This window comes from Belonocnema kinseyi, chromosome 4 (assembly GCF_010883055.1).
Source record: "Belonocnema kinseyi isolate 2016_QV_RU_SX_M_011 chromosome 4, B_treatae_v1, whole genome shotgun sequence".
Taxonomy (NCBI): Eukaryota; Metazoa; Arthropoda; class Insecta; order Hymenoptera; family Cynipidae; genus Belonocnema; species Belonocnema kinseyi.
The window spans coordinates 49,468,693-49,480,823 of record NC_046660.1 but is presented as its reverse complement, the minus strand read 5'-3'; the positions used below and the strand labels follow the sequence as shown (position 1 = coordinate 49,480,823).

The 12,131-nt window shown below is 27.3% G+C and overlaps 1 protein-coding gene across 1 annotated transcript in view; it reads left to right on the top strand.

Moving 5' to 3' along the window:
• Positions 1–12,131, top strand: part of LOC117170884 (Down syndrome cell adhesion molecule-like protein Dscam2) — a 315,200-nt gene that overhangs the window by 287,468 nt on the left and 15,601 nt on the right. Inside the window, exon 21 of the mRNA XM_033357927.1 lies at positions 2,288–2,572. Coding sequence (XP_033213818.1) covers positions 2,288–2,572 — 285 coding nt within the window. The remainder of the gene's footprint in view (positions 1–2,287; positions 2,573–12,131) is intronic.

Genomic DNA, 12,131 nt, shown 5'->3' with positions numbered 1-12,131 from the left:
CATTTCGTAGATGTGACAAACCACAGATGCGATATATTGCAGATGTGACATGCCGCAAGTGTGACTTGCCGCAGAGAGACTTGTCGCACGTCACATGATACGGACCCGAGAAATTATCTATTTTGGTTGCAAATTTAATCAATTACTTGAAAATTTCTGTAGTTTGGTAGAAAGGTCAAGTATTTGGGTGAAAAGTAACTTTTTAGTTAAAAATTGATTATTTTCGGTCAAAAAATTGAACACTTTCGTAGAAAATTTGTCTTTTTATTATGAAAATTTACCAATTTATTGGAAATTTTTTTTCTATCTTGGTTCAAAATTCGGACTTTTTCGTTTCTAAATTTTTTTTTTTAATACAAGAATCTTATCTTTTTCTGGTTAGAGATTTAACTATTTCAGTAGAAAATTCATCTGATTTCGTTGAAGATTGAACTATTTTGTTTGAAACTTTGTCTTTTTTGGTTGAATGCAACAGTATTTGATATGTAAAAATTTCTTTTTGGTATGAAGATTATAGAAAATTCAACTTCTTATTTGGAAATTACCTTTTTTATTGAAAATTAATATTTTTGGTATGGGAATTCAACTATTTGGATGAAAATTTATATATTTTGTTAAAAAATTATCTCTTGAAGTAAAAGTTTCAACTATTTTGTTGAAGGTTAATTTTTTTATTGAATGTTCAAACCGAACAGATGAATTCTCAACAAAGAAGTTACTTTTTAACCAAATAGTTGGTGTTTCTATCTAAATAGTTAATTTTTTGATAAAATTGTTGTTAATTTTTTTTTAAGTCTTGCAAAATCATTCTTAAATCTTGGGTATTTCATCAAGTCCCTTTGAATATCCTTGAATTTTTGTAAAGATATTTTATACTTACTAAATTTAATGCATTTGTTATATTTTTAAAGTTCCATTTTAATGAAATCGACCAACTCTTCTTGTTTCCTCAAAATTCTTCTAAATTCTCTCGAATTTCATTGGAATCACTGCAATTTTCTCAACGGATTAAAAATACTTAGAATTTTTTTTTAATTCCAAAGGCTTTGATATTTCAAATTTCAAAGACTTTAATAAATAAGCTTTAATAGGCTCTAATAAGCTTTAATTGATTTCAAAATATTTCAAAGGATTATAATATTTCAGAATATTTTGAATGATTCTAAGGCTTTTTTAATATACTTCAATAATTCGAAGGTATTACAAAAGATTTAAAAAATTTAATTGTAATAGTTTAATAAGATTGAAAACGTTTTTTGAGGAATTTCCAAAGTGTTTAAAATATTTCAGGGTTTTAAAAAAATTTTTAAGGAATTTTCATGAACTGTACAAAATTCCTAGAAATTTCAGAAGATTTTAATGATTTGAAATATTTTGGAATACTTTAAAAGATTTCGAAGAATTTTAAATTGATTTCAGTGATTTAAAAGGATTTCAAAGGATAGCAAATGTTTTATGGTACTTGAAAAGACTTCAAGAAATTTTCAAGAAATAATTTTAAGTGAGTTTACAGGACCTTCAAGTTTTTAAGATATTTTTAAAGATTCTAAGGATTTTTATAGAATAAATTGTTCAGGATTTTCGCAAATATTATTAAATTCTCTAAAATTTAACGGGATTTTTTAATATTTTTTTATTTAAAATAATTTACTCGCATGTAAATATTTAGGACTTTCGTATGGTTTTAAAGCTTTATAAGATTTTCAAACAATTTTTTCAGATCATTCAAATTGATTCTGAATGCTTATATTAATTTATTATTAATTCTTTTAAATTCTTTTGGATTCTATAAAATTTGCTTACATTTTTAATTCACTTAAATTCCTTTAAATTTACTCAATGAATGAAATCAATGGAATTTGGTCTATTGAACTCATCTTGAAATTTTAGGCATCTCGTCAATTACTTTTGAATTCCCATGAATTTTTTTGAATTAATTTCCAACTTACAAAATTTTCCAACCTACAAAACAATTAACTTTGGTTTCTTTTAATACAAAAGAACAGCAGTCACATGATTAATGCATATTAGCTACTCTAATGATAATAATTTAAGAATATATACACTTTCATTTTAAATTGTTTCATGCCACTCTTAAAAGATTCTGCAATACAAAATTTAAAAAATTAAATGTTGCTCTTTAAATATTAATGGCAAGGTAAAATGAAAACTTTGGCAGGTAAAACTCAGGGAATTTGGGAAAAAAGTCTCGTGTTTACCTTGACTCGGTACTAACCCTTATTCCAAAAAATTATATTGAATATTAAAAAATGATTCTCATTTTCAGTTTCGAATAACATACCGCCCCAGTCGAGGTTTCCGATAGTAAATTTGGAAAGTGGGGCAAATTACGAGTTGCGGATAACCGCTTACAACAATGCGGGATCAACGCAGGCGGAGTACTTGTTCAGTACTTTAATGCCCAACGGCAACACAAGAATGCAGGAAGGTCCAGTTCTGGAGACTGGAGAAACGCCCTTATATCTCGATGCACAAGTTTTGGCTCCCAGCGTGATATCTTTACTCGCCGTCATCCTCGCCATAGCTGGGGTCTGCTTTTGTCTGAGAACACGTAAGTGCACCACAGCCTATTAAAAACCACCTTAACCATCCTGAAATACTGTTTTTAATTAAACTTTCTTCCTTGCCATCATCTTTATTCTTCTTTAATAGCTTTTCTTTCTGCCTAATATCATAAATTATACTAAACACTGTTAAAAAACAGATGGAAATTTAATATTCATATTATTAAAGTCATTTGCATATACCGTACAATAATTTTAATATATCATGATGGAAAATTCGCGCGCGCGCGCGCGCGTGTGTGTGTGTGTGTGTGTGTGTGTGTGAATGTCGATAAAAGCGCTAAGTTCTTTGATGCCTTCAAATCTTGTCAAATGTTAAAAATTAAAGTAATAAACTTAAATTCTTTGACTAAATACTTACAAATAAATATTAAATGTATATCAAAATTGCAAACATTTTTAATAGTTAATGAGAGCCTTGCCAAGATCCCAAAAAGGGCTGCACTAAAATTCTCTCCAGCACACAGTGGAAAAAAATCACTTTTTTGGTTCAAATTAACGAACAGCCCACAAATATTGACCGCTTTGGGCAAAATTTTTTTGTTTAAAAGCTGAAAATATTTTTAAGAGAGTCGTCTAGCCTAATGTTTAAAATAAGCTTTCAATTATTTCTTAAATAAACAAATATGACGAAAAAATTTAATCTTTTCTATTTGACGTTCCCGGTGCTCGTCAAGAAAATGGAAATTGTTGAAATCGCCTAAGTTTCATACATTAACATTAGTAAAAGATATTACAATATTATATAATACACCCAAAAATTGTATAAAGAAATTATTGATTGAAAGAATTTTTTACGATTCTCCCTAATTTTACGTTTTATTAAGTTATATTGCAATAAATTTCTTACTAAAGTCATTATTGTAGATAGTATAAACAAATGTAATAAACAAATGCATTCATCAGGCATTTTTCGAAAGAAGAATTCTTTTTTTTCGATCTCTGACTTTTAAATTAGGAACCTTATGATAATTTCAGAAAATTCATAATTAGTTGATAAATTATATATTTTTTGAGAAAAAAAACAAATGCATGAGAGGCCATTCAACAAATATGTGACACATTTTTCAAGAACTTCCGATTTCTGATTTATCAAGTAGTTATGAATGTTGCTGAAATTCTCATATATTTCCCAACTGAAAGAACTATCATTGTCAAAAAATAAATATTTCTGCCGAGAAATTCCCAAATAATGCATTTTTTTATGACATTTGTTTTAAAAAATCATAAGATTATTGAGCACATTATGAAGTTTTCTAAATTTAGAATGCAGTTCCTTATTTAAAAAATGTCATTGAAGAAAACGAATCTTTCTGTCCAAAAATACTTCATTAACGCATTTTTTTCATTAAATTTAGTTACAGTATTGACAATAATAATCTCAGTGAGAAATTTCTTAATCATTATATTATTTCTATTCGCCTTTTTTGCAATATAACTTAATAAAGCGTAAAATTATGAAAAATCCATAAAAACTGTACTCTAAAAAAATCGTATTTGTTGCTAAAGAAATCAGCTATTTATTTGAACATTCGACTATTTGGTTAAAACATGAACTAATTGTCTGAAAAATTACTTATTTACTTAAAAGCTTTCATTCTATGGTTTAAAAGTCAACTTTTTGTAGAAAATTAGACTTTTTGTCTTGATGACTCAAAAATATGGCAGATTTTTTTTCTTTTCTTTGAGAAAAATTTTTCTTGATTAACAATTCAACACTTTTGCAAAAAAATTCTTCTCTTTTGTTTCAAAATTTATATTTTGGTATAAATTTAATCTTTTTGGTTGAAAATACTACTATTTGGTTGAAAATTAGTTTGTTTATTTAAAACTCAAGTATCTTCTTTAAAAAATCATCTTTCTTGAATAAAAATGTACTTTTTTGTTAAAAACTTTAATATCTTATGTCAAATTATTCTTTCATCTTCCAAATTCAACAATTTGATTTAAGATGCAAATATTTTGTTAAAAATGTATTTATCACGGATTCTAATTGCTTGTCTTAACTTTTTTTGATTGATCTCGACTCATTTGCATATGATCTTTTCATTTTTGCAAAAAAAAAATTTTAATTTTAATTAATATATTAAAAATGCAGTTGACGGTGTTGATTGGGATGCTGAAATTTGTGAATCACCGTACCGTCAATAGAAGAGTAGAATTATTACAAAATATTATTCAGTTAGGAATTCATAATTGATTGATTGAATGTCGAATTTCAAAATTCAATATTCCTTAATTTTAAAAGATTCACAATTGAAATGTCTGCAGTTTTCAAGATTTACAATTGACATTTCTTGAATTTCACAATTTTGAAGATTTACAATTAACACGTTTTCATTCTTAACAATTTACAGTTTAAATGTTTTCAATTTTAAAAGATTTGCAATTTTGAAGATGTAAAGTTGAAATTTATATAATTTTACAGATTTATATTTTAAATGTATGTAATTTAAAATGCTTTAATATTTTATTTAGTGTTAAAGATTTACAATGGAAAATTTTTTAATTTTCAAGATTTTCAATTGAGGACTCATCAATATTGAATGTGTATTAGCGTCATTTTTGAAATACTATCAGTCAAATTGTTAAAATAAAAATTTATTTAATTTTCAAGATTTATATTTTGAAGGTTTGTAATGTAAAATATTATTTTAATTGTAATTAACCTTAACACAAAAAGAAAGAATTCTGAACAAAGTAGTTGAATTTTCAACCAAAAAGGATGTATTTTTAAGAAAATTGTTAAAATTTCAACTAAATAATACAATTTATAACTAAAAAGTTAATCTTTAGGAAAAAGTTTTTGCGAATTTTCAAAAATTACGTACATGAGTAGAGCTGTCTGCAGCTAATGGTCAGTCACGGCTCTCCCAAATCACAACTCGCCAGATTTTGCAGTTGACGGTGTTTTCCCAAAATTCAGCAATAATCATTTTAAACGTTTTAAAAAATTTAACAAAATTATTTTATTAATCAGGTTATCCTTTCTTCTCTTTTCTAACTGCATAAGAAACTAATTTTTTAATTATTTTGCAATTAACGGTTTTTTTTTAAATCACGGCAGAATTTCAAATATTTTAGTTTGATATATTTTCGGAAAAAACACCAAAATATCTTTTATTAGTATAATCGAGGATTAAATTATAATCATTACTGAAACCACATAAAATGGAGTTCACTTTAGACCAGGTGTTATTCGTTAATTTAAAGTCGAGGAAGTAATAACGAGGGGTTAGTGGATAGGATAAGTGTGGAACGAAAGAAAAAACGAGAATCCATTCTTGCGTACAACTATTCGGAGCACTTGTCGCCCTACGGAGTATCTAAATATACAGGAAGCCTACTCCAATTATACTGGAGAAAAATACTCTGAACAGAATGCCTATCGGTGTTCAGGAGCGCGTACTCTCTAATTCAGACAATACGTGAATGTTAATTCCACTCGTGTTTTCGTCGAGCACATTAATGAGGCAAATATTTTCTCCTCATAACATATTCCTTATTAATCAAAAAGTTTAAGAATTCAGATCACAACTTTTTCACATTTAAGGAGGATTGGCAGTAAGGGGATGGAGAAAAAATAATGGGAACGGGAGTAGAAAATAAGAATATCGTAGTAAAAGAAAATAATATTGCATGGATAGGAAAGTAGGAGAGTATATTTGAGGAAGGGAATGTAGGAGAATGGTAGGTCAACTAGTAGAGGGGTAGGTTAAGTGGGAGAAGTGAAAGGAGGGTGGAAAGGAAATTAACCTTCAAAATGCATACATGGTAAAAATCACGGGAAAGTGCATCGTGGGTGTTCCATACCCCAGTGTATTTAATCATGTATTGTTCAACCCCTATTGAATATTTTGTCACAATAAAATTATCCGATATAGTTTAAGGTATTTTTTATAAGGTAGAGTTTATTTTATAGCTATTTATTTATTTTAAGTTTTTAAAAAAAAAATTATTCAAAAAAGTAAAAAGTGGGGATTTTCTCCTCAAAAGTCATAACTCACTCATGTGCTTTCAAAAAAAATTCATTTGCACAGATTAAAAGTCAGTTTTATGATAAAATGATGAATTAGATTTAGTGCTTTTAAATCGATTTATTATTATAAAAATTGAACAAAGAAAAAAAGTATGCAATAATCTAAAAAAATCATTATTTCACTTCATATGATATACTTACGTTAGAAAGTAAACAAAAGTGAATAAAATTTAAAAAAAAGTTTGCTCTAAAATTACTGTCTTAGTCACTAAGTACACACTGGGTGTTCGTGACCCTTCGATCTTTTTACCTTCACTTTCAGCAGCTGCTGCTTGTAAACTGACACTTGACGCAGTCTGTTAAACGACTTTGCTTACAGTTATTGTCTCCAACTAAAACTAGATGGCGACACTTACTCAATTTTTTCGAATCAAGTATGGTTTATAAGAGTTTGCAAATTGCTTGGGGTCTGTGACACCCACAAAGAACTTTAAGGGCTACAGAAAATAGTAGCAAGAGGCTACTTTCCCTTTCATCCCCTCCAATTCGAGGATGGATAATCAGTAGTACAGGTCATAGTATGGCCAGGCATTTAGGCAAAGTTGGTAAACGTATATATTATCATAAATCCTGAAAAGTAGTAGAAGTCAGTGTTTAGGCAGTAGATAAGTGGAAGGATTGGTAGAAAGAAAATTAAGTGAAAGGTAACGAGAAAATACTTCCCCCCTCATCCTCTCCCTCTCGAGGCAAGGGAAACAGTGGAACGTGTCATAGTATTGTCAGACATTCCGAAAACGTTGGTAAACGTATATTATCATATATTCTGAAAAGTGATATAAGTCAGTGTAATGCTAGTCTATAAGTGTACGGAGGGAGGAAGGGAACTTAAGGGAAAGGGTAGCATACTATATTCGGTCATTCATAGAACGTTAGTTAACGTATATTATCTTATATCCTTAGCAGTAGTATAAGTCAATGTTATGGTAGTCTATTAAGACGTTAATTAATTTTAGTGCTATATTTGAGCGAGATCATACAAGAATAGATCGATAATTTTCTTAATCTCGGTTTGCCATTACAATACTCTAATATGGTCCAAAACATCTTGAATTTAAACTTAATGTTTTTAATACATTTCATTTCAATATTTACATTATTATAAGTCTATTAAAAACACTTGTGTCTCGTGAATTTATTTGTCCATATGAAACAGTGCTTTTAGATATTTTCCTATTTATAATTAACATTTTTGAAATACAAACTAAAATATTAAAACTATATTGTATGCAATTTATAAAAAAAAAAAGAATTCTGATTATAAAGAGAATGCTGAGATTTATGAATATTAAAATAATAAGTTTTTTCAGAAAATTTTTAAAAATTTAAAAACATTTCAAACGATTTTGTGAAATTTTAAAAGAAAAGCTAAAAGTTTTTAAAGAAAAATGTTTAAAATTTCCAAACACGAAAAATTTGAGAATATTTATTACAGTAAGTTTCAAAGATATTGAGAAGTTTTAAATAGATTTAATAACTTATTTTAAACTTAGAAGGATTTCTAAAAATTGAAAACAAATTTAAAGTGATTTTTTAATTGATTAATTTTTTTTAATATAGAAAATACTTAAGAGTTCAAAATTTTTAAAATAAAATTTAGGTTTTTAAAGAATTCGAACAAAGAATTTAGAATTCTTTTAACTAGTTTGAAATTTCTATGAGAATAACCAATTTTCTTCAGATTTGTGGAAAATTTGTAATGTTTTTTAACTAAAAAAATTTAAGAAGCAAATTCGAGTTAGTTGAAACAAAATATTTAGAGATTTTGAAACAGCTAAAAATAATTTTAATTTTAGAGAAGAGTTTAAAAATTTACATTTTTCAAGATTTCGAACAAGAAATTTAGAATTATTTTGAGAATTGTGAAAAGTTTTGAGAAAATAAATGAATTTTATTACGATTCCTGATAAAATTTAATTTTTTTAAAATGAATTTAAAAGTCTCTTTAAATTTTTTAAAGCATTTCAAAAGATTTTTACATTCATTGAAACAAAATCTATATACACTTTTTTCTTTTTAAATAAAAAAAAAAATGCTGAGAAAAATGCCTATCAGTTTCGAAGATATTATTAGAAAATTTTGAGAAAATTTGTAGCCTAATATATAATTTGAAAAGAGATACAATTTTTTAAACAAAATGTAGATTGTAGAAGGTTTGGAAAAACAAACAACCATTGTTCAAGCTTATTTATGATTAAAATCTATTAATTCTAAGCCTTTCACATTGAAATTATACTTAAAAACTGTACAATTAAAATATGAATTTAATCTATCTTGTATAATGAAGTGCAGCACCAGTAACACAGGCCATTGTATAGTCAGCCATTCAGGGGACAATATTGTAAAGGCACATTGTAGCCAGACATTTCTGAGAAAGTAGTATAAATATTTGCTTAGTCAGCTAAAAGTATTGGAACAGGAGTGGCGCTGAGATTTTTTTAGAAGTGGTGTATGTATGTATTTATCCCGACGCCAATATTGACAGATCGCTAGTGACAAGATCTTTTCATAATATACTTATGTTTTTTTATCTGTATATTTCTTCATCATAGAGAGGACAGAGAGTAGTAAAGGTATCCTTTATTCAGACAATTCAAAAAAGTAGAAGAAATCATTGTTTAGTCAGGAAAAAATCTTAACAGTGGTGGTATACAATGCGGTGAGATGAATAATTAGGGTTTAAAAACTTTCTGGAAAACGTAAAGGATTAGTAAATTTATATTCATTGAAGAGATTGTGATATTTTAGATAAGGTTTCATCACTTTCCAAATTTTTATAAACAAAATCATTAAAATATAATATTATTATTATTATTATTATTAACTGATTACTAAGTTATTACATTTTTAATTGTTATAAACAAAAATGATATGACATTTTATGAAAAAATAAATTAAATTATAGTTTTTTCTACTGAAAATCAGTTTTTCCAACCCAATGGTTTCATGAATTATAAAAAACGTAGTTAAAGGTAAAATGGTCCAAAATTTTAAATTTCTATATTCAAATTGATTAAAATGACATTTATAGTCTGCCTGTATTAAAACAGTTTTTTGAGTTATTTTTTAAATTTCGATTGTTTGTAAATATCTGTTCTTAAATTCATTTATATGAAAACATAACTAAACTTAGCATTAAGCTTTGAAAAGGATAGATATACGCATTTCAGAGCGCTTATTAAACGAATTTGTTCAACAGAATTGTTTATGACAATCAAAAATGTAATCGTCGAATGTCCAGTTGTCAAAAAGAGTCAATTCTATATGATTCCGAAAGAAAATTGAGATAAAAAAGGCTTCCAGGCTTCACAATACAACTAAAATAAATGTTGTTCATCAATTTGTTTATACAAATTAAGAAGGTGATAAGATTCACTAATTCTATACTTTTATGACAAAATATCAATGAATGAGACAAAGCAGGTAGCAAAAATCTAAAACTTTATAATATTGTTTGATATTTTGTAACTAAAATAACAAATCAGCAAAATTTTCTTTTTAATAAATGGCTCAACGAAGTTTTACAAAATCGCTTTATCTTTTAATCAAAGAAAATAATATAAAAATCGGTCAAGAAATTTTGGCTCTAAAATAGTATAGGTCAGTGTTTAGGCAGAGGAAGCATAAAGTAGTAAAAGTGTATTTTAGTCGGACTTTCCGGGAAAGTAATGTAATCCCGTATTTAGTCCGCCCAAAATATTTACAGAGGAATGTCTTTTAAAATTTTATTTGTATTTTTTCTAATTCTGTATTTTTGGTAAATTTCTGTACTCAAATTGATTTAAATGACAACCATAGTCTGCCTGTATTAAAATAGTTTTTTGAGTTATTCTTTAAATTTCGATTTTTTGTAAATTTCTGTTTTTAAATTCATTAAAATAGAAACATAAATAAACTTAACTTAGCATGAAGCTGTAAAAGGGATAGGGTGCGACCGAATTTCTCGGTTCCCTTTTCCAGCTGCATAAATGACCATTTTAAATAGAAAATTTGATTCGTCGGATTTGTCATTTTTATTTTTAAAAAATTTTATATAATTTTGTAGCTTTTTACTTGTTGTAAATTTCTATGCATAATTGATTAAAATCAAAACTTCAGACCGCCTTTATTTAAAATTTTTTTGTATTATTTTATAATTTTCAATTTTTTGTCAATTTCTATTCTTAAATTAATCGAAATGAAAACTTTAATAAAATTAACTCATTATGAGGCTGGGAAAGGGATAGGGTGCGACAGAATTTCCCCCTTCCCTTTTCCAACCCGAAAAAATAACATTTTAAATAATACATGCTGTCTGATTTGTCATTGTATTAAAATTTTTTTTTAATTTGTGTTTTTTATACATTTTTATACTTAAATTGATTTAATTGAAAACTATATCCTGTCTGAATTTAAAAACCTTTTTGCATTATTTTTCAATTTTCCATTTTTTGTAAATTTATGTTTTTAATTAGATCAAAATAAAACATGACTAAAATTAACTTGGGATGAAGCTGGAAAAGGGATAGTGTACGACAAAATTTCCTCCTTCCCTTTTCCAGCTCGAAAAATTACCTTTTTAAAAATAAAACTTAATTTTTCTGATTTATCATTGTATTTTTAAATTTTTGTGTATTATTTCGTGATTTTTTTTAAAACTTGTATACTTAAATTGAATAAAATGAAGACTGTAGTCTGTCTGTATTTAAAAAGTGTTTTGTATTAATTTAATTTTTTTATATTTTTTGTGAATTTCTATTTTAAAATTAGTCAAAATAAAAACTTGCATATAATTAACTTAGCAGGAAGCTGCAAAAGGGATAGTTTGCGACCGAATTTCTCCGTTCCCTTTTCCAGCTGCATAAATGACCATTTTAAATAGAAAATTTGATTCGTCGGATTTGTCATTTGTATTTTTAAAAAATTTTATATAATTTTGTAGCTTTTTACTTGTTGTAAATTTCTATGCTTAAATTGATTAAAATCAAAACTTCAGTCCGCCTGTATTTAAAATTTTTTTGTATTATTATTATTATTCTTATTATTATTACACCATTAAGCCATTTCCCTTTCGGGGTAGGCGTGACTCACTCGGCAGGGGAAAGGAGTAGTGTGTGGATGGGATAGAGATTTTTCAGATTGATCCAGAATTCTCGTGCTATTTATGTAAATAACACGTTCGTTCCGCAACACTGCTCCGACCCAGGTTGCTGATCAATCTCTCTAGCAATCACCCCAAGCGAAGAACCTCACGAAACTGTTATGTAAGGATCCCCACTTGGGTCCATTAATAGCCAAGGTCTTTGTTTCAGGCGTCGTTCACTCTGCTAACACTCTTTTTATTAACTATTTTCCGCCATACTTTCCTGTCCTGGCATACTTCACTAGCTTCTTTTATGTCCATGCATTTTTTCATGCAGGCTCTCGTATTTCTGTGACTTCTTATGTCTCTTCTAAGTAGGGTCTCATTCACACATTCTAATCATTCTTTCCGCGGTCTACCTCTGGGCACGTTGCCATTTACTTTACCT